A 24,772-nucleotide genomic window follows, 5' to 3' on the forward strand; every position below is an offset into this window, starting at 1 on the left:
TGTCTTGTAATCTGCCTTGGCTTGCCTAACCTCCTTGTAACTTGATTCCAGACTAATTTATATCTAACATAAGCTTCTGTATCACCTGATAATTTTTATGCATTCCATGCATTTTTCTTCTCATTCACTTGTCTCATTAGATCATCTCACATCCATTTAGGCCTAAGCCCTGAACAGTATTTCTTAGTTAGTACAAAATGCTAGTAGCTTCTATGATTATTTCCCTGAATGCATTCCATTTAGAATTTCTTGTTGGTAACATCATTAGTTGGTCTCACTGTATAGAATTTAAAAACTCTCTGAGACCACTGTAGTTCTCCTTTATGAAGCATAAACCCTTTCCTTTACCCTTAATGGTAGTTACATCTTTAAGTAAATCCCACATCTGTACACTCTGATCACTGCCATCTAGTTTCCCTAGTTTCTGCAGATTCTTAATGTTCAAAGAATCGTTGCTAATAATCAGATCAAGAATATTTGCTCTCTCTTGTTGCCTCTCTTGCCTGCTGCTGTAGAAAATAGTCATCCAGTAAATTCACAAAAGTCATGCTAGTGTGTGAGTGACCAGCCCAAAAGTTCCAGTCAATATCTGGGAAATTAAAATCCCCATTATAAGACATTCTGATTTACTTGTCCACTCTATTTCTCTGTATGGTTATTCATTGTACTCATCACAGTCATTAGGCCTATAGCACACTCCTACTCTCATTTTTGTTTTCCCAATGCTTATGTCATACCAAACTGACTCAGTGTTCTACTAGCCACCTCTCTCAACTGGGTACACTAGCTTAGATTTATATGCTTTTTAACTAAGAGCATAACCCCTCCTATCCTTTCTGTATACATTGTACTCCCCATATTCAAATTCTGCATTCCTTATATCTGAGTGAACTATATCACTGATATTCCCACAATGTCAGCATATGATGACTTGATCAACACGTAAAATTCATCAAATTTATTTACTATGCTCCTAGCATTTATGTACATGCATGTATACATGCACCTGTTCTCTCTCTTAAATACCCTAACACAGTCCATGTATTTCCTTGTTGCAAGGTCACCCACAACAGACTTTGAAATACCTGGTACCTTGCTTTCCTGTCTGCCACATGTTCCAATAGAAGCAATGCAAAAATCACTTTCATCTCTGCCTGCAGCTGTTGTTAATCTATTAGTCTGTGTTTCTCTCCCCCCCCAAGCTAGCAATTTTCTGACCCACCTAACACTGCCTCGATGCCATCAGTAAATCTTCTCGCATTATTACTAATTAAGTGTAGCCCATCCTTATAGAAGCAGTCTCTCCTGTGAACAAGCACAGAGCACGCTGAGAAAAATTCTAACCCATGAGACTTGCACAATCTCTCCAGGGCCGAATTGATCAACAAGGCTCTCATCATATACTCCCTCCTATCGTGTCTAGGCAGCATTGCAGATGTACCTCCTGCTCCTAATATCATTAGTGCCAACATGTACAACAATATCAACTTTTGTGCCCTTAAAAGATAATGTCTGCTCTACAACATCATCAACTTTTGCCCCTGGTAGATATGCCCTGGTCCTATTTCACCTATCCTTTTTGCAGAATATATTTCCCATTTCCCTGACAATACAGAGTCACTGACAGTAGCTACCACCTCCTGCGGGACCAGTGCATTCTGCCTTGGGACTGCTTCTACAGGGATGGGACACACTTGGGATTGCCACTATATTGTCTGATGCACAAGTGCGTGCTCTAGTGCTGAGAGCTTCATGGGCCCCCAGTTAATTCTTTCCAAGGGTATCCACCTTGTTCTTCAGGCTCTCGTAAATTCCCATCGGAATGCTGAGTTAACATCTAACATCTTCACACTCTTTACATCAAACACATGAAGAGCCATCCCTCTTGTCTGTATCATGTCCCATTCCAGATAGATCCATAAACATCAAACAAGTAATACATTTTGTAAGACTTGATTTGGAGGACAACTGCCTCCCCTCTCAGTTCTCTCACGAGCCACACACCACTCCCACTACTTTGAGCTCTTTGTTTTTCTGCTTTGGTGTGAGGCATGATTTCCGTTTAAATTCAATTTAATTGAGAATACTATACTAAACTAATATACTAAAATGCAATAATAACACTATGCACCAGCTGTGCAGTAGTGATATGTATTATGCTATCAAGTTTACATTATTTAATGGCTATGATGCAAGAAAACAAGCTTATACAGCATCAGCCAAAAAAAAAAAAAAAAACTTGTACTGTGGTATGTGGTAGGGGAATTCTAGTGTTTTAATTATGTTAACTTGTACACTGTATTACGCTATGCTGTATGTTTACCATTATGCTTTTAAACTTATAAGTTAATTATAACAGATAACAAAATTATAAAATTATCTATTAATACCTACCTGTGTTATTCGTACTTTCCAGATGCCTAGTTACCACAGTTAAAACACTACAGTTCCCCTACCACACACACCACAGTATAACATATAAGATATGATATTTGTGCCAAATCATCAATACATAGGTTTCTATGTATATTAGAAAGGGTATTATTGGTGAAGATAGGATATTAGAGCTGGAAAAGGAATTAGAAAATGTGAATTGGAATATCATTGGTTTGGCTAAAACAAGAAGAAATGAATCACTTATAAGTTTATCAAGTGGAAATCTGCTGTACACCAATGGAAACAGTGAAAGGAGCAAAGGTGGAGTTGGCTTTCTGGTCTATAAAGATATAAAAAACAACATTTTGGAATTCAAAAGTACATCACCAAGGGTGTTAAGACTACTCAGGATTTCTGAGAGGTACAAGTTAAAAGTTATAATGATTTATGCACCAACATCGAGCCATAATGATGAAGAGGTTGAAGAAATGTACACCGAAATTTAGAGTCTTCTAGAAGAGCAAAAAACCCACTACACTATCATTATGGGGGATTTCAATGCTAAGGTCGGAAAGAGACAAAACAGAACAGAAAGGGGAACTATAGGAAATTTTGGAATTGGTGAAAGAAATGAGAGGTGAAAGACTTGTGGAATTTGCAGAATCTCGAGGAATGTCAGTAATGAACAGTTTTTTCAAGAAAAGGGTGAACAGAAAGTGGACATGGAAGAGCCCAAATGGATTAACAGCTAATGAAATCGGCTTTATCCTCACTAACAGGAGATATATCGTGAATGATGTTACCGTCCTGAACAAGGGAATAACAAGGGAAATGTGAAAATATCAAAGAAGGTGATGACATTAGCGAATAAAATTGAGTTATTAGACAAAATTTCTAATGGTGAAAGTGTCTCCTCAGTGGCAAAACATTATAAAATCAATGAGTCAACAGTACGATCAATCAAGAAATCAGAAGAAAAAATCCGCCGTAGTGTCCGTGAAAACTTTTCACGCTAATTGCTTCAAAAATTTGCTCTGTAACTCGTGATGTTAAATTAGAAAAAATGGAAAAGCTTTAAATCTGTGGATAGAAGACCAAACTCAAAATAAAATTCCGTAAGTTCACTCATCATTCGTGAAAAGGCAAAACTCCTTTATCAACACTTTCGCGAAACTGGTGATAGCACTGGCGGAATAAGTTTTTTAGATAGCAAAGGCGCTGGTTTGAAATTTCTAATAAATATTAAATTGTTTCTTATTTTCATTTCAATGCCACATGCTTGCATTTCACTATGTACTGTCTATGTACATAGTCATATTATGAAGGTACATATAATACATACATAGACAAAATTTTAGACTAATTTTTCTTATATATTTCATACTTTGGAGCGGAACCCCTTTATTACTATGGAGCCATAACTCAGTATTTGCGTTTTCGGTATTCGCGACATTTCTCAGGAACGTAACTCCCGTGAATAGCGGGGGTTTACTGTATATGAGAACACTACCTCCTTTATTAGACTAGACAAAGACAGTAGCAAGTTTAAAATTTCAACAGGAGTTCAATAAGGGGAGACAATAAATCTGTAGCTGTTTACTACTGTCATTCAGGAAGCTTTCAGAAGATTGGACAGATCGCAGAAAGGAGTCAATGTTAATGGAGAGTACCTAAACCATTTACAATTTGCAGATGACATTGTGATCATAAGCCGTGATCCCAAAGAATTAGAGGAAAATCTTAATCAGTTATGCAGAGTTAGTAAGGATTTCAGACTAAAGATGAATATGGCTAAAACAAAAGTAATGATGAACAAGTATGCCCCAGAAAGGGATATAATCATTGAAGGAGCAGTAATTGAAAAGGTGGATTCATATACTTATCTGGGACAAGTCATTAGTTGTAATAATAAATGGCTGGAAGTCAAGAGAAGAATAAATTTTGGATGGATAGCATTCGGGAAATATAGTCACATACTGAGGAGCAATATTCCAATTTGTCTGAAACGTAAAATAATGAACCAGTCTATACTCCCCACCATGACTTATGGAAGTGAAACTTGGGCACTCACCAAAAGAATGAAAGAGAAGCTGAAAACTACACAGCGAAGAATGGAATGAATTATATTAGGAATCAGACTGTTAGATAAGAAGAGAAACACGTGGATTAGGCAGCAAACCCAAGTAAAGGGCATTCTTATCAAAACTAAAGAACTAAAGTGGGCTTGGGCAGGACACAAAGCTCGAAGACATGATGACAGATTGACTAAGAAAATAACAGAATGGTATCTCCAAGCGGAGCTAGAAGAAAACCTGGAAGACAATGACGGAGATGGACAAATGAAATTCATGAGTTTGTGGGTAATAAATGGATGTCTATTGCACAAAACAGAATGAACTGGAAAGTTTCTCAAGAGACCTTCATCCTATAGTGGATTGAAAATGGCTGATGATGTATATTAATTTGTTATTTACAAAATCTCTAGCTAAATTTAAAAAGTAAACTAACGAACATGACTAGGACTAGGACTATAAAACTATTTATAGAAGGTAATTTAATATACTAATTAGGTTAATTAAACAGTATAATTTTTCAAAAACTTATCCGTTCTCAGGTGCTCAGAAGTCTTAGACTTCACTGCATCAACCAGTGGTTGAGTAACATTTGTTTACATTACACTAAAACCAATAGCTTCCAAAACTTTCATAGTGAAGCAGAAGGAGACAATAGTTACAGTTTCACTGGACTTGACAGGTGCTTTATGCATATCATTCCAAGTAAACAATAACTGGTCACATCCAAAACTGAGAAAATATAACTTTGTCTATATTTAGATTCTGACGAACAAAATTATATTTTGTATAATAATTTAACCAGTAGGTTAAATTATTATACAAAAGCCTGTCACATTGTTATAAAAGCCTGCAGGCTTTTATATAAATAATGAATAATAATAATAATATAACTCAATAACTATTTTATATAAATAGTTATTGAGTTATATAATAACAATTTGTTATATTTTTAAAGGAATGATAAATTTGATTATTCCAAGGCTTTTCTTTAACTCCATTCAGTGCCTCTGACCAGGGAACCCTTTTTCTTACATGTCTTGCAGAATCAGCTTTGTTATCTTTGGAAAGCCCAAACATATTGCAGCAAAATGAATATTAATATATAATGAATATTAATATATAAAACTGAATATTAATGATCATAACTGAGGCACATATAGCCAGATATTTCAAGAAAGCATAATAACAATCAGATCTTTGTAGTGTGCACTATATTTGGTCAGTTGCTCAAAGACTGCCATCACATCTGTTTACATAACATATATTGTAAAAAAATATCGTTCTACAAAGGTAGCTTGTAATTAAGATTATAGTTGTAGAAAGAGTACAAGGACAGTTAAAAAGATAACCTGTCATGAGAAAACAGATTTACCAATTGATGCTAAAGTATGAATTTGTTATTCAGGATATTCCAACTGTAGGTGTTTTAATATTAAACTTGCTAAATTTATACTTTAAATCGTTTGCTGTCTTTTTATGTTAAAAGAAAAAAAAGAAAACATTAAACTTTCATGAATATATTACTCAAAAGTGGATAATAATTTGAATTTCTAATAATAAATTTGATAAAGGCATATTTTTTTAGATGAATAATTTATTAAGTTTTTTTTTTAGCCATTTCTAGGAGGATCAGAACAGTGCAATCTTGTTACAGGCAAAATCAAATTAGGAAAAGAAACCTTGACTACAATTGAGGGTCATTGGGATGGTGAAATATTTTTCAAAGACAGAAGAACAGAGGTGTGAACAAATGTTATGTAAAATACTTTATAAGAACATAATGATTTAGAAACATAATTTGTAATAGAAGAGACCTCGTGCATCAGGTACACTCATATCGATAAGAATATTGTAACCACTGACCTGAACATTAAACAGTTTATTTAAAAATAAAATACATGAGCATTAAAAAATTAAAATAACTATAAAAAAGAACTATAAAATAACTATGAAAAAAAAAACTATAAAATACATAGGCATTAAAATAACTATAAAATTTAAAATTTTATTTTTATAGTTACTTTAATGCCTATGTATTTTATTTTTAAATAAATTGTTCAATGTTCAGGTCAGTAGTTACAATATTCTTATCAATAAAGTAGTTTTAGAAAGTTTATCGTTGATTAAGTCTATAATTCATTTTATGTACTGTATTTTTAAATTATAAGTTCTGTAGATTTGGGCTGTCATTTCTTTCCTTCAAATCCATGGACAAAAAAAAATATATCTTCAACATAAAGAATAATAAAAATAAACATATATACATTTTGTATTTCTGAGGTCAGAATTAACTGATAATAATTCAATTAATCAATTATAATATTAGTTATAAATATTAATTATTATAAAAATAAATTATTATTAAATTACATGGAGTTGGGAGGACTGTTCTGTGTTTTTTTGTAGCTAGCAAGATGTAAACTTATAACTTCAGACTAGAAGTAATAGTTAATGCAATTGTTTTAATTCCTACAGAAAAACACAGTGCAATAATAGTATAACTCTGTCAATGAGTTGTACTGTTATTCCACTACTTTCAAACAAAGGACATCACATCTTGTTAACAGGAGAGACTGCTTCTACAGGGATGAGATACACTTAAATAGAAAGGGTGCAAGAGTGTTTACTGATGCTATCAAGGAAGCATTAGGTAGGTCAGAAAACTGCTAGCTTGGGAGGGATTCACAGACTAAAAGTTTAAAAAAAATAATCACAGGCAGAGGTGAAGGTGATTCTTGCACTACTTCTATTAGAATGAGCAGTGGTCTGGAGCAAGGGGTGCTGATGGTTTCAGGGACTGATGGCAGTCATCAAGAAACAAATAAATACATGGGCTGTGTTAGGGTATCTAAGAATGAGAATAGGTGCATGTATACTTGCATGTACACCAATGCTAGAAGTATAGTAGTATTGTTGGGATATCAGAAACACGGTGTCACACAGATATTAGGAATGCAGAATTAGAGTTTGTGGAGTACAATGTGTACAGCAAGGATAGGAAGGGAGTAGGGGTTATGCTGTTAATTAAGAAAAACATAAAATCTAAGGACGTGTATCCAGTTGACATAGATGGACAGTGCAATGTTGAGTCAGTTTGGTGTGACATAAGCACTGGGAAAACAAAAATAAGAGCATGAGTGTGTTCTAGGCCTAATAACTCTAATGAGTACAATGAACAATTTTACAGAGAAATAGAGGGCTAGTAAATCAGAATGTCATATAATGGGGAATTTTAACTTCCCTGATATTGACTGGAACTTGTGAATTGGTCACTCGCACACTAGCAAGACTTTTGTGGATTTATTAGATGATTGTTTTCTGCAACAGTACATTCGAGAGGCAACCAGATATAATACTCTTGATCTGGTTATCAGCAGTGATTATTTCTGTATTAAGAATTTTCAGGTAAAGGAACCACTAGGTGGCAGTGATCACAGTGTGCTGATGTGGGATTTACTTAAAGATATAATTACCATCAGGGGTAAAGGGAAGGGTTTGCTTCTGTAAAAGATAAATAGTTTTTAGTTTTAATATAAATAGTTAATAGTTTTTAAATTTTGTACAGTGGGACCAACTGATGATGTTACCAACAGCAAATTGTAAGTGGGAACCATTCAAAGAATTAATCATGGAAGCTACTAGACTTTTCATACTGATTAAAAATTATTTTCAAGGATCAGGCCTCAATGGTTGTCAAATAAACTAATGAGACTCATGGCAGAGAAGAAAAATGAATGGGATGTATTTAAATTATCAGGTGACATAGAAGCCTATGGCAGATATAAGCTAGTCTGTAATAAAGTCACGAAGAAGATTAGGCAAGTGAAGGAAGATTACGATAAATCTTTGGCAAAGGATGCTAAGAAAAACAGCAAGAATTTCTTTACTTATATAAACTCTAAAAGGAAGGGGATGAATTAGATTGGTCCACTTGATATTAATGGTTCAACTGTTGATGATCCTACTCAGATACCAAACAAACTGAATGAGTATTTTGCATCTACATTCACACATGAGGAGGTATTAAGGAAGGAAAATGCCAAAAGTTTATCAAACTGTAACAGGGTGCTTAATGATATTGTAATAACTGAAAGCAAAGTGGAGGAGAAATTGTTGAAGTTAAACATAAGAAAGGCACCTGGGGTGGATGGGATCTATCCATTTATATTAAAGGAGACGGCAAAGGAACTAAGCAAACCATTAGCCGTAATTATGAGAGCAGCCTTGCACTCAGGAGAAGTCCCCACGGACTGGAGATGTACAAATGTATCCCCAATTCACAAAGGGGGATTGAAGGGTGACATGAGTAATAACAGATCAGTTAGTTTAACTTCTGTTCAGGGTAAAATAATGGAGTCACTGGTTAAAGATGCATTGCAGGATCATCTAGACAGGACTGCAGCAATAATTAAGACACAAGATTGGTTTGTTAAGGAAAAGTCTTGTCTGACAAATTTGATTGTATACTATGATGTGGTTAAAAAGGAACTGGATGCAAAAAATAATTTTGATATCATATACTTGGATTTCAGGAAAGCTTTTGACACTGTTGTGCATGGAAGACTACTGTACAAATTGGAGCAGAATGATATTAAGAGTAAGTTGCTACAATGGATAAAACGGTGGTTGAGTGGGAAAAGACCGAGGGTGGTAATCCATGGGTGCTGCGCTTCGTGGACTAATGTTATTAGTGGAGTCCCACAGGGTTCGGTGTTGGGCGCACTGTTGTTTTGTATATTTATCAATGATATTGGTAGAGGTATATCAGGCTTAGTGTCGAAGTTTGCAGATGATGCAAAGATTGGCAGGGTTGTTAATGACAGTAATGGCAGTGCGCTACCGCAACAGGATCTAGAAAATTTGGGCAGGTGGGCTAAGAAGTGGCAACTGAAGTTTAACATTGACACGTGCCAAGTACTGCATATGGGTAGAAGTAACCCCAGAGAAACGTACCAACTGTCTAGTACTACACTTAAGGCGGTAGAAAATGAAAAAGCCCTGGGAGGAATTATGCAGTGAGATATGAATTTTCTGAGCAGTGCAGACACGCTGCAAGAGCAGGTCATGGGGTTTTGTCAATGATATACAGAAATTTTGCTAGCAGGGAAAAGGAGGTGATTGTCCCTCTGTATAAGGCAATGGTCAGGCCACGCCTTGAGTACTGCATACAGGTCTGCAGGCCTCATTTTAGGATGGATGTAGATTTGCTTGAGCATGTACAGAGAAGGGCAACAAGATTGGTGAGTGGAACGAAGGTGTCCTCTTATCAAGAAAGGTTTAAGTCCTGCAAATTGCAGCATTTGGAAACTAGGCACCTGCGAGGTGATCTGATTGAGATGTATAAGGCCATGAATGGGTTGAGCATGCTGAATTCTACTGGGATTCTCCCGCTTGCTCAGATTACGAACCTAAGGGGGCATAAATTCAAATTGAGGAAAGTTAGAATAAATGTGCAGAAATTTGCCTTTAGCCAGCAGGTGATTAATTGCTGGAACAAACTTCTATCTGTCGTTCTGGAATTTGATAGCTTAAATAAATTCAAAGAGGAACTGGACGTTTAGAGGAAATGGTTGTGTGATTTTTTTTTTTTTTTTGGCTGATGCTATATAAGCCCATATGTTTGCTTTCTTGCATCACAATCCTCTATTACTATTACAAAAAGGTTAATCTTACATTTATTTGAATAGCAAAATAGTGGCTAAATAAAATTAACCTTTGGAAATCTGATGGCTTCAATAAAAGGTCAGTCTGCTACTAATTTAAAAAGATTTGTGTGAAACAATGCAATACCAGGAAAACTGATTGTGAATATACAGCTTGTTTTGCAACTTGAGGCCACATTTTCCATACCCCACTTATGCCATCTGCATTCATAGAACTTATTGCATTTTGTGCAGAATATTGATTCGAAAAAAGAAAGTGTCAACAATATGATGATTTACAATTCTTATGAGTCACACCTTTCCAGGGACACAGTGTAGAGATCATGGACAAATAATTTCCAGAGTCATCTGATAATCCTTTTATAGATTTCTTTATCTCTTTTCTATTAAAAATTTGATATATATGTATGGAAGTCTTACTGTCTCCACATGAGACTGGCAGACTTAATTTTAAGTGTTTAAAAAAATAGATAACATTCTCTAGCCATCAATCGGATTCAAAACATGGACCTTTCTATTTGTTAGGCCTGCATTGTTACCAACTAATTCATAGAGATCTGAGTTTTGCTACTTTCACTTGCTGACTGTGTAAATTCCATTTCAAGTAGTAAATTATTGGTTGCTACTGAATGTAGTAATATTGGTTTAAAAGTGCTCAATATTTTGAAGATTTAGAAATAATAAGTCTCTCAATCTATCCACCTATCTGTCAGTGAAAAAAAAAATTATCCCCTGCTATCATGCGATTTTCTCTATAGCTCTCTGTATATTTTGATATTCTCCTCCAGAATTGTGCTCAGTTCACCCAGAACAGCTAAATGCCTTGTGAGGAGTTACCCATTAAGAGGTGTTTGGGTATCTGAGAAACCACCTTGAAAAAAAAAATTTTTTTTTTTTTACTGTAATGCCCTTCTGTTCATTTTTCCTATCAACTGCAATTCACAGTACTTGTCTTTGAAAGAGTGTGTTGATTTAAAATGACTTTTAACTGATGCTGTGATTAACAAGAAAATGGGTGAATTGCTGACTAAACTTAAAAATGCTGCAAAGCATTTCTAATTTATGACAAGGAGATATTTTGAAAGCTGTCTGTTTTTTCCCCTCAAAAGTTATTTATCATGTCCATTGGCAGTTTACATCTCTGTGTTCATTTTCTGTAGCTGTTTGTATTTCTACAAGTTCCCTGTGTCCAGAGTTGTAAAACATTATGGTCATTCAGTGCTATAGGTGGCAAATATATCAAAGTCTCCACTGCACTACTTCTTGCATATTACAAAAATATACACTTTATACATCCTCCTGCTTGGTGGTGTTATTGAACAAGGAATATCTGCTCAGGGATTGTAATTAGCTGAAGTTTATTGAGTTGTTGTTTATAAACTTCTCTTTAGGAACTGTCATTTCCTGATAGGAAGTTGCTTTGAGCTGCACAGAGCATGTTAGCTGCTTAACAATGCTGTTTTCAGTTTAGATTTGGTTTACATTTTGTTTGTGTACCTTTTGTCTGGGTGATTGATTTTAGATTGCGGTATAGTTTGAACTTTTTTTTTTATGAAATCAAAGAGATCAGGTGAGTCAGCTAATGCTAATAATGTAAAAAAGGTTGAAAGCTATTGGAAAACTTTTCAATGGAAACTATATTGGTCATTCTAAAAAGACTAGATTTGGATGAGTGCTATGTTTATACTGCATTTAGTGGCTTTGAACTACTTTAAAATCAAACAAACTATTATTGCAAATAATATAAATACAGTATGCATATAAGATTCTGTAATTTTAAGGTAAGCTTTCTTGCATTTTATTAATTTTATTGAACATATACTTTATGTTTTATTGACTGATTTATGTATTTAAAATTCATATTTAAAGCTCTAACTGTTTCCATTGCATTTAATATTGTTATCTAGAGAAATGGTGCTATAAAATCAGCAAGAATCACTGGTGACACCAGTGAATTAAAATTATTTACATAATATTCTGCAGAAAAATCCTCCCTGCTTAATTTGAATTCACTTAGCACTGCTTTTACAGCCCCAATTAAGAGTGTCATGCAGGGGAAGTCTGCAATTAAAAGTAAAAACAGTTCAGATAGACAAATAATCCTATTTTATTTCGGCATATATAGGTCACCACTAATGGATTTCTTGATACAGGCATCAATGAAATAAGTGATGAAGTGGGAATTTATTTTGTTAATCTTTTTCACTGTATCATAATGAGGGATAACGTCTAAGTGTTTTTTTTTTACCAATATCTCCAAAATAAGTAATAGAGAATTACCCAAAAGACGTTAACACTGGGTCTTGTTTTCTATAAATTGTAAATTTTTTGGTGAGTTTGGAACTGAACTGAGGATGCATTTTTTGCTAGCCAATACACAAGTATTTAGGTGGAAAAGAGGTGGAAACAAACTTCTTGAAAAGGAAGGTTGAAAGATAGGCAGTGGACTTGGTGAAATTGGAAAAAGGGCACCCATATGAGGAAAGGCTTTGATTATGTGGCCTACAGATTATGTGGCTTGATAACTAGATACCTTAGAGAAGATTGGATTGAGATTTACAAGGCTCTCGGATGACAAAAGGATTTGCAGGAGAAATCTTTTAATTGGTGGCTAGAGAGTCATCTAGGAGCTGCCTCCAGATACTCACTGTACGATCAAGTACAGTGAGTATCTGGAGGAAGGGAAGCCACAATGTCAGACCTTATCACTATAGTAGCTTGTGAAGTCAGAGTTCACCATGCAAACTGAGGTGGTAACCTAAACAGCAAGCATCAGATATGCATTGAATTCTCCTTATCCTTCCATTTTATATATACAGCAACTCCCCGACTTACGTAATAATTAACTTATGCAAATTCGCCTTTACGTAAGTTTTTGCCAGCCGGCGCAAACTTAAAAAAACTGTGGAAATGTATTTTGTAGCCCGTAGGAATAAATGGAGGTATCGTGAAAATATCATAATGTGAACTCAATAGCACATTGGTTTTTTTGGTAATTTGTTCCAAGACTTTGGAAGTTGAAAATTTCAACTTTCAAGGTCTTGGAAATATAACTAATCTATTTATCTCTCTAAAAGGTCATTTTTATAATGGAAATTGCCCTACATTCTCATCGTTATCATATGTTCCATTATAAGAATCAATTTTGAAAGCCTTTGTGATATTTTTCTAAAACATATTTCTGGAGGTCACTACCATAAAACAATAAAAACAATTTTCACTTGCCGGTTTATTGGGCTTTTCTGTTAGCGCAATCTATTATAAACGGGTAGTAAACTCGATCTTATTGCATTTGCGATAATACCGATAACTGGAATTGTGTGGGTTTTTACCTTAGGTTATTATTGTGAAATGAGTTCCCCTTCACTGAAATCTCAATCATATAAAAAACATAAATAAAATTTCAGAAGCTTCTCTTCATTCCTATTTACTTATTATAATGGTGAAGGGAAAGGGACCAATGGAAAATGCAAGTGCTGGCACTGCTAGGAAATGAAACAAAATTGATTTAGAAATGAAGATGAAAATGATTAAGTACGAAACAGGACAAGGTTTGTCATCTATTGCATGGAATTAGGTCTCACTGCTTCAACAGTGAATACTATTTTAAGGGACAGTGCGTATATAAAAGAACATGTTAAAGGATCAACATATTTCACATCGGGGCCAGTTTGCCCCAACAGTGATCACAAAACAGTGTTCAGGTGCTATAATGAAGATGGAAAAGCTATTAATAATATGAATGGAAAATCAGATTCAGAAGTAAGTGCACCTGAATCTAATGGCCATTCAAGTAAGAATTATTTATGAAGATAATGATAAATACGGCAAACCCCAAGCCAAGTTCTTGGCAAGCAACGGGTGGTTTAATAGGTTCAAGCATCACGCTGGTTTCTAAAACATATAAGTATGCGGTGAAATCGGCAGTGCCGATTCTGCAGCTGCAGAGAAATTTTGTGATGTGTTGGAAAAAACCCCTTTTTAATCTCCACAGCAGTGTGCTTATCACCTGGAGAGTTAATTCTGGCAATGATGCTCAAAAGGTAAAACTTGCTGATGTTATGCCTGTCTCCTCTCTCTTTTTGTAATTTTGTACAGTTAATTTTTCCTGTGCATGAGATAAAAAAAATTGAATAATTCTATTTACATGTTCATTGAACATTTCTTTTTTGCTTCCATCAAATTCAGTATGCATAGTTGCAAGTGTGAAATTTCCCTAAATGCTTATTTAGGGAAATTCCGACTTACATAGCGTTCTGTGGAACGCAACCCTTATGTTAATCTGGGAGTGGCTGTATTTAATTTTTTTTTCTATGCTATTACCCTCAGTGACTTGATATAACAAATCTTGCAATTCTATGCAATTCTACCAGTGTCTATTCCTGCAATTCTACCACCATTTCCTGAGAATTTACATAAAGAAAAGGACTGCTCCTTTTCTTTATGTAAATTCTTAATATTATAGTATACAATCTGATATTGAACCTAAACTGACCAATGGGTTTATAGGCAGAGGTCTTCATAAATATCTTATTTTGGCTATCCAAATTGAACAGTATATTATGATATTATTCAATTTGGATAGGCAAAATAAGATTTCTGCCCTACAGTATATTTTTAGAAATACAAACATTCGTGTTATTATGAAACTGTGCTAAATCTTTGTATTTTGTTCAAACATGACTTAGTAACTTCTCACTGCTATAGACCATGGATTGGTAACCTACAGTACTGGTGCCAAAGGCAACACCAAAGACCTGAATGGCAGCATGAGATTATTTCATTTAATCACTCCAACAAGGTATTGTGGTGAGTCACCACAGAGACAGGAATAGGTGACTGTATTCCATTTTAATTTCAAAGGGAAGCTCCCTAGATGTATTACAAAAATCCCTACTTGCCCTGTGTGATCCCATTTCTTTCAAATTAACAACAGGCAGTTTCCTTGCACTAAGACCCACTCACCCACAATTTAAAACTTCACTGATTTTTAAAAACAGCTCAAGGAACCAAAACTAATGTAGCATCCACCATTAAAAAAAAATTGAGTAATCAAGCTGTCATCTACTTTCTACCTTCCCTGTTTAAAACATCCTTGCTATACTTTATACGTTGTCACACATGATTATTATTAAGTTTCAATCCACCTTAACAAAACTACTTGGAAAAAATACTTGATCTGCTTGTTTTTTTGCATTTATAATACCATGCTACTTTTTTTTTTATTTTGTTTGGTTGATTAGCATCTAAGATTAGCTTCTTCTTGTTAATCTCTGATATTATAGTTTCCCTTATATTATTTCAGTGCCATATTTTTAATTTAAATATAATACAGTTGAAGTGCACATAAGTCCAGAAATTCCAGTTATTTGTATATTCATTCAACTGTGAATTTGGAAAGCACCTATAAAATGACTTTATATTGTCTCAGTAAACATTAGTGTCATTTTGTATATGCTTTTCCAAAAACTTCCATTAATATCTTCCATAATAAGGAATGCAGTGCTGTGTAAATGCAAATAATATTTTTAATTGTTTTGACCTTTTTTTTAATAAGGTAAGCTTGATAGTACTGATATTTAAAATATAAGTTCAAAATTTTAATATTTAATGTAATTTTTTATCTGTTTAATTAAACATGATTTACTTCACTTCCTTGAGGTGGAGTAAATCTTTCCATTTTAAAAAATTAAGTGTATATTAATATACACTCTTTATATATCTATAATCCAAAGAGTATACCTGCTTCTTTTCTTAATTTATTAGGAAGTTTTAAAAATTTAAATTAGTTTCTAATTTTCTTAAATTTTTAATTTTGACTAGTAAATTATTCTTGATTTTATAATCTGTAGGAAGAAACCTTATTTTGGAATCCAACTGCAGAGATAAGAAGTCGACGATTAAAAAGATGCATAGTTCCAGTGGAATACCAAGAAGAATTTGAATCTCAAAGGTATGTACTAATAAATATTTTTATTTAAATATAAAGAGTACACAACTTTTGCTTATTGAATCCTTTTATATACTCTTGTTTCGTTGGCATAAAAGCTTTGAAGGTTTTGAATTAATGATAAAGCCAATTGGATAGAAGTAGTAACATAAAAATAAAAGCTTTTCTTTAGAAAACAATTAATTGCTTTTTAAAAAAAAAAAATCAAGACATTGGTAAAATAGTAAAGTTCATTTGTTAATTTAATTTTCATGATAGCACCATAATTAACTTCATAATGTGATACTTGCAGTAATTAATTCAGGCTTATATTTATATAAAATAAATAGATAGTATGAGTTATTATATTGTTATTAATGACATGGGATGGAACAGCTCTGAAATCTTATACAGTCAGACTTGGTTATAACAAGCATCAAGGGATCGACAAAATTTCCTTGTTATAACCATTACTCACTATATCAGTGATGGGTTAAATCTACCTCCTATTTTTTTTTAATTCTCAATAACCTGATAAAAAAATAGATTCAAAAAACAAAAGAAATATTAGAGAGAAAAAAAATATAAGTATATACCTACATATTATTTATATTAATATGCTTGTATAAACTACAATACACTTAATATTAAACACAAATTATTTCTCTGTAATTAAAAACAGTACTAATTAATAATAAACATGATTTATTTCTCCATAATTAAAGCAATACTAATTAATAATAAACATGATTTCAATTAGCCTTTTTATTTATGAATCTTAAAATTTACGTTTGTAACCTCGCACTTTCTAATTTTTTTTTTTCTTCAGTTATTTTCTTTTCCAGTGCCAATATGTAAACATGTTTATTCTTCCACAATGTCAATACTGTTGAAGAGGACAAAGAAAACTTTTTTCACACTTCAACATTTTTTTGCACCACGTTGTAACTCATGAATATCGACTTTTTCGCAAATTGAGAGATGCTTTCTTTTGTTAGTAGACATGTTTCTGAAGGAAGGGTTCATTTCTAGCTGATTTTACTTTAAAATGACAGTAAAGTGATCTGCATACAAACAATTATCATTTCCAAAATTCTTAGAAGTCCCGAAATAAATTTATGGTTCAGTGAATAAAAGACAATCTGTAAATAGGGTAATGCGACCATAGAAATTACAAGCGGAATGCAAATGCTCTACTGTATAGCCCCCATCCCTGAAAGGACAAGGTTAAGTCATAAACCTGCCCCTAATCTGATGCTGGTGATCATAAAAGCTAAGTCACCCCTTTCATTTTTGTTGATTCCAAGAATTGGGTTTTTTCAACTACCTGAGCAATTAAGAATGTTTGCATGTTTGCATAGTTAACAGAATTTGTACGGTATATCCATGTAATATGCTTGATATATCAGTGGGCAATTGTGTGGGAATATACATGAATTAAAATCATCATGGCTTTTTGCTCATTACATCCGTGATATCATTATTTCCATGCTTGTTATAACCAAGTTCAACTGTATTTTATTATTTTACTTGCCTAATAAGTTACACTGCATTTTTAGAGAAAAGTGATTGATTAAATGATTAAATATCTAAAAATTTTGAGTCATTTTTTCAGTTTCAGTACCATGTCCTACCTTTAAATGATATTTGCTGCATTGTTGGTGTGGTAAGGTTTGTACATGCACATACATGTATAAAAATAAAACTGGTGATAAACAAAATTGTAGAAGACTTTATTCATTCAATTCTCTTGCATAACAAAGTAAATATTTCTATAAAAAAAGTCATGAATACATACAGTGGCAGCTACATAAATTGCATCACCCTCTTAAAGTTTAATATTTAATAACTCTCCTTATAGGTAAAAATGTGTCATCTCAAGACACTATTACATCATCCCATAAAACAAGTGTGATATTGCACATATGTGTCAACATCAGGTACATATGTGCAATATAGCCACAGATGCTGTTGCACCAATAACTTCGATACAAAACCAGAAAAACTGAAGTGTGTTGCATTCAGTTTGTAAAATTGGTGGTATTGCATCATCTTGTTTATAAAAGCATCTACCCACTCCTATCTGTCATCCCTTCCTATTCAGCAGCAGTATGGCATACACTTAATTAACTCAAAGCAATAAAATCGTAATTATTGCTTTTGATATGGAGGACTTATCTAGTCAACATATAGCTGTTGACTGTAATCAGTCTATTGTGTCAAGGTTACTTAAAATGAAACATGAGATCAGAGATATCAAAATAAAATCTGAAACTGGACTGAAACAGAAAAGTACTGCAACACAGGACAGAGTTTTGTATCATGTCTGCTTCCACGACCTTCATGCCAGTTCCACAGGACTAAAAATCTATGTGGAAGGGGTAAATGGGGTAAAGTAGTAGAACTGCCTAACAAAAACTTCTGATGAGTAGTCTGAAAGCATGTTCACCTCATAAGAAGCCCTTATTGACAAAAATCCATGAGGAAAAGACAACTAATTTGGGCTAAAGAACATACCCATTGAACAGTTGAGCAATGGGAATCCGTAATGGTAATATCCTCCAATGAATCCAAATGTAGCCTCCACTGATCGGATGGTAAATTCAATATTCAGCATAGATCTAATGAAGCTTATCACCCTGACTGTATTCAACCAACTGTGAAGTTTCCACTGGGACAGATCGTTTGGGGATGCATAATACACAATGCACAATGCAGCTGGCAGAATACATTTTGTAAATAGTAATATTAATGGTGATTACTACACAAAAATTTTAAAGAGGGCTCTTTCCAGGAACAGAAAATTGCATTTTCCAACATGATTATGCAGGTTTCTACACTGCCCATAAGGTTAGTACAATATTACATGATAATTTAATACAATTTCTAATATGCTGATTTTAACTTGTTTCTAACACTGACTGTTTTCTTATTTTTTATTTTTATTTTTGATGTGAAAACATCTTTGGCAGCACCTACTAAATTTCAGACTGAAGTAAAACCATTTTGTAACGAAAATGCAATGTGGAAATGATGTCATCTGCTTCAATTTGGTCTCGCATCTTTGATGAAAATGAGAGACGGAAATGATGCAAATGACATCATTTCTGTAAAAGTTACTAATGTTTGCATTTCTTTTAGGTATTTTGATTTGTATATATTGATTACAAAATAAAAAAGCTCTTGTATTGTAAATATTTTATTGTAAATATTTTGATTTGTATATATTGATTACAAAATAAAAAAGCTCTTGTATTGTAAATATTTTATTGTAAATATTTTGATTTGTATATATTGATTATGAAATAAAAGAGCTTTTGTATTGTAAATATTTTATTGATCATTCACAAATTTCAGCTGGAAGACAAGTATACAATGGATTTATGATAGCTGAAGTAAGAGTCGTATACTTGCAATTGCAACATATCTAAATGTCTCTGGAAAACAGCATTGATTGAGGGACAAGATCTTGTAGTTGAAATTGAGTGATTAGTGTTGCGACAGATCAAACTTTTCTTGCAGGATAGTAATTAACAGTTTAGTTTCTTCCAATCCAAAGTTAATGTTGAAATCACCACTCATGGGTATGTGATATGTCGATATGATATGCCGCTCGTGATCAGGGGTATAACGGTACAAGTACAGCAACCTAACAAAATGAATGAAGTTAGTTATATCCTGTATGTCACTGTTAGGAGAAATATAGACAACCATTGTATCACTTGGCCATTGGGTAACGCTTGAGATCCTTGTTCTTTAATGATCCTCTACAGCTATTACACACAAGGATCCTGTCGTCGTCAACATCAGGAAATGCAGTGCATATCAGTGGTGTATCTTTTTCAGCTGGTTTATTTGTGTTGTTTTCTAACTGATAATGATCTCATATGTAGCATACAGAATGGAAATCATTTTTCATAAATATCCATTCAAACTCTCGACACGCATTCTTATGTAAATAGTCAGTGTAAGGAAAAGGGATTTGATCATTTAAACTCATCTGCCCCGAAATTGGAGAAATATTCTATTGTGCATAATTAATACTCACTTTGGTTTCATCATTGTTAGATGGAGCAGCAGCATTGTTGGTTGAAGGCACTGCTAAATCTAATACTTGATTTTCTGTTGTCTTTTATGCAATCTTGATAGTCTTTGTTGTTCTTGCACACTCATTGCTACTCCTGTCTTTATTTTCTTATGTTGGCTTCCTTGATACTCTCGACAACACTCTGCATTTGACCTTGGCATCTTTGAACACTCAGCTATAGCAGTGTAGCATGCATTCCCTTTCACTAATCAGAAAATTATTGATGTGAAACCATCTATACTGGCCCCTAACAATGGAATTTAACGAAAATGCAAATTGAAACAATACAAATACTTGTGTTGCAATCATACTGTTCAACAAATGGCTACAAGCAAATGAGTAATTAGGCTATTGGCCTAATTACTCATTTTTCTAACCTCTTCCAAATGTTACATCATTCATACTAAATATTTTGGACTGAAGCATGACGCTAATGTCACTAATGTTGATTCAGTAGAGTAAGTTAGCGGGCATGAACATAAAATGTTACAACATTCATAACTTCGGTTCTAGCTGTTCAATTTTAAAACAGTTCTGATTTTTGTCAGAGATGTTTTCACATAAAACATCTTTCATACATACATGGCACACACGTTTTTTTTTTTTTTAATCTTTAGGTGAATAATTTCATGCAAGACTGCAATCTGATTCTTATTGTGGTCAAGAAATGGTCCCAATTTGAACCCGATTTAAAACTGCTAAAGTGTTATGGGACAGAAAAATTACTGCTAAAAAGCCATTAAGCAAGATAACATTGCAAGAAACCATTATTCATGTTTGGTACCATGAACTAAGCAACAATTATTATTATTAGTAGTAGCAGTAGTAGTAGTGGTGGTGACAAATGATGCAAGAAAGCAAGTTTATACAGCAACATTAGTCAAAAAAAAAGCCAGCACCTCCCATTTCTAACGTAAAATTATATAGTATAATACACATCACTGCATTTAGGACTCTATTAGATAGTGTAGTATTGACAATTAATTTATTTATTTATTGATCTTATTAATTTAAAATATCATGCCCCAGACTAGAGCAGCAAAGCGACAGGCACAAAGTGGCAGGAGTGCTTTGACTCGGGGGGAGAACTGAGGGGGGGCAACTCTCCAACGCATCACAGCCTAAAAAAATGTGAAACTTGTGAAATGTTTGCCGAACTCTCTGGAACAGAACATGATCTAGCCAAGGAGGATGTCTTTGTGTGTGCCTTTGTGTGTGTGTCTAGAAATTAGGTGTCAACTCAGCATTCTAATGGGCGTATATGAGAGCTTGAGGTGTAGGGTAGATTCCCTCAAAGAAATTAATATGAGGGGCCCATCAAGCTCTCAGCTGCCCAACTCAATGCCAGAGCTCATTCCTCTGCATCAGGAAACACAGCAGCAATCTCCAAGGCAGAATGCGCTGGTCCCAAAGGAACTAGTTATTGTTGGTGACTCTACTGTCAGGGAGATGGGTAATATATTGTGTAAAAAGGATAGATGGAATAGGACCAGGGTATGTCTGCCAGGGGAAAAAGTTGATGACATTGTGAAGCATATATCATCTTTTAAGGCAGAAAGGCTGATATTGTTGTACATGTTGGCACCAATGACATTAAGAGTAGGAGAACTGCATGTGTACAGAGAATGGCAACAAGATTGGTGAGGGGAAAGAAGGGATCCTCTTATCAAGAGAGGCTTAATTTCTGCAAATTGCAGCAGTTGAAGACTAGGCATCTGCAATTTAAAGGTGATATAGTTGTACACGTTGGCACTAATGATATTAAGAGTAGGAGACCAGCGGAATTACTTAACAAGTACAGGTCACTGTTGAAAAAAAGCCGTGATGTAGGGTTGAATTTGAAAGTGTCTGCAATTCTGCCCAGACACGATAGGAGGGAGTATATGATGAGAGCCTTGTCGATCAATTCGGCCCTGGAAAGATTGTGCAAGGCTGAAGGGGTAGAATTTTTTTCAGCCTGGACTGTACTTGTTAACAGGAGAGATTGCTTCTACAGGGATGGGATACACTTAAATAGAAAGGGTGCAAGAATATTTGCTGATGCTATCGAGGCAGTGTTAGGTGGGTCGGAAAACTGCTAGCTTGGGGGGAGACAAAGACTAATGGATTAACAGTAGCCACGGGCAGAGGTGAAAGAGATTCTTGCACTGCTTCTATTGGAATGAGCAGAAGCCTGAAAAACAAGATGCAGGATATTTCAGAGACTGCTGGAAGTCATTGCGGTACAAGTAAACACATGGGTTGTGTTAGGGTAGCTAAGAATAGAAACAGGTGCATGTATACTTGCGTGTACACTAATGCTAGGAGTTTAGTAAATAAATTTGATGAATTTGAGGTATTACTCAAAACATCAAAGGCAGATATTGTTGGGATATCAGAGACGTGGTGTCACACAGATATAAGGAATGCAGAACTGGAATTTGGGAGTACAACGTCTACAGGAAGGATAGACAGGATAGGAAGGGAGGAGGGGTTATGCTATTAGTTAAAAAACACATAAAATCCAAGGAAGTGAAGCCAGTTGACATCGCTGGACAGTGCAGTGTTGAGTCAGTTTGGTGTGACATAAGCATAGGTAAATCAAAATTGAGAGTAGGAGTGTGCTATAGGCCTAATGACTCTGATGAGTATAATAAGATACTGTACAGGGAAATAGAGTGGGCCAGTAAATCAGAGAGTCTTATAATGGGGGATTTTAATTTCCCAGATATTGACTGGAATTTGTGGGTTGGTCACTCACACACTAGCAAGGCTTTTGTGGATTTATTGGATGATTGTTTTCTACACCAGCATGTTCGGGAGGCAACTAGAGGGAGTAATACTCTTGATCTGATTATCAGTAGTGATTCTTCATGCATTAGGAATCTGCAGATAAATGAACCACTGGGTGGCAGTGATCACAGTGTGCTGAAGTGGGATTTACTCAAGGAGGTAACTACCATCAGAGGTAAAGGGAAGGGTTTTTGCTTTCGTAAAGGAGACTATGCTGGTCTGAGACAGTATTTAAATTCTATACAGTGGGACCAACTGATGATGTTACCAACAGCAAATTCAAAATGGGAAGCATTCAAGGAACTAATCTTGGAAGCTACCAGGCTTTACATACCAACCAAGAAATATTGTTCAAGGTTCAGGCCTAAATGGTTGTCAGATGAACTAATGAGACATATGGCAGGGAAGAAAAATGCATGGGATACATACAAATTAATGGGTGACGTGGAAGCCTATGATAGATATAAGTTGGTCTGTAACCAAGTCACAAAGGAGATTAGGCAGGCAAAGGCAGATTATGAGAAATCCTTGGCAAAGGATGCAAAGAAAAACAGAAAAGAGTTCTTTACCTATTTAAACTCAAGAAGGAAAGGGATGAATCAGATTGGTCCACTGGATGTTGATGGTTCAACAGTTGAGGATCCAGCTCAGGTGGCTAACAATCTAAACGAGTATTTTGCATCTACATTCACACATGAGGAGTTATTCAGGAAGGGGAATGTCGTAGGTGAAGTAAACATTGGCAGTGAGCTAGATGATTTTCTAATAACTGAGAGGAAAGTGGAGGAGAAATTGTTGAGGATAAACATAAAAAAGGCACCCGGGGTGGATGGGATCTATCCAGTTATATTAAAGGAGGCAGCAAAGGAAGTAAGCAAACCCCTAGCCATAATTATGAGAGCTTCTTTGGACTCAGGGGAGGTACCCATGGACTGGAGATGTGCAAATGTGACCCCAATTCACAAAGGAGGATCAAAGGCTGACACAAGTAATTATAGACCTGTTAGTTTAACTTCGGTTCCAGGAAAATTAATGGAGGCACTGGTTAAAGAAGCACTGCAGGATCATCTGGACAAGAATTCAGTTATAGCTCAGACACAGCATGGGTTTGTTAAGGGCAGGTCTTGTCTGACCAATTTGATTGGATACTATGATGTAGTCACAAAAGAACTGGATGCAGGGAATAACTTTGATATTATATATTTGGATCTTAGAAAGGCTTTTGATACTGTTGCGCATGGAAGACTGCTGCACAAATTGGAGAAGTGTGGCATTCGAGGCAAATTGCTGCTATGGATAAAGGGATGGTTGAGTGGCAGAAGACAGAGAGTGGTAATCAATGGACACTGCTCAACGTGGACTAATGTTATTAGTGGAGTTCCTCAGGGTTCAGTGTTGGGTCCATTGTTGTTTTCTGTATTTATAAATGATATTGATGATGGTGTATCAGGCTTAATGTCCAAGTTTGCAGACGATACAAAGGTTGGCAGGGTTGTTAAGGACACTACTGATACTATGCTGCTGCAACAGGATCTGGAAAGGTTGAGCAGATGGGCTGAGAGGTGGCAAATGAAGTTTAACATTGACAAATGTAAAGTACTACATATGGGAAACAGTAACCCCAGATCAACGTATCAACTCTGTGGTACTACGCTGACAGTGGTAGAGAATGAAAAGGACCTGGGGGTAATTGTGCAGGCAGATATGAAGTTCTCTGAGCAGTGCAGACGAGCTGCAAGAGTAGCTCATGGTGTCTTGTCAATGATATACAGGAATTTTTCTAGCAGGGACAGGGATGTGATTATTCCCTTGTATAAGGCATTGGTCAGGCCACACCTTGAGTACTGTATACAGGTCTGGAGGCCTCATT

At 34.9% G+C, this 24,772-nt stretch overlaps 1 protein-coding gene across 1 annotated transcript in view; it reads left to right on the plus strand.

The window, feature by feature from the left end:
• Nucleotides 1-24,772, plus strand: part of LOC150077528 (oxysterol-binding protein-related protein 8-like) — a 169,414-nt gene that overhangs the window by 118,304 nt on the left and 26,338 nt on the right. The window contains exons 12-13 of the mRNA XM_090386936.1: nucleotides 6,066-6,191; nucleotides 15,967-16,067. Coding sequence (XP_090243062.1) covers nucleotides 6,066-6,191; nucleotides 15,967-16,067 — 227 coding nt within the window. The remainder of the gene's footprint in view (nucleotides 1-6,065; nucleotides 6,192-15,966; nucleotides 16,068-24,772) is intronic.

Source organism: Mastigoproctus giganteus, chromosome 12, assembly GCF_048544385.1.
Source record: "Mastigoproctus giganteus isolate SK-2022 chromosome 12, ASM4854438v1, whole genome shotgun sequence".
In the NCBI taxonomy this organism is placed as follows: domain Eukaryota; kingdom Metazoa; phylum Arthropoda; class Arachnida; order Uropygi; family Thelyphonidae; genus Mastigoproctus; species Mastigoproctus giganteus.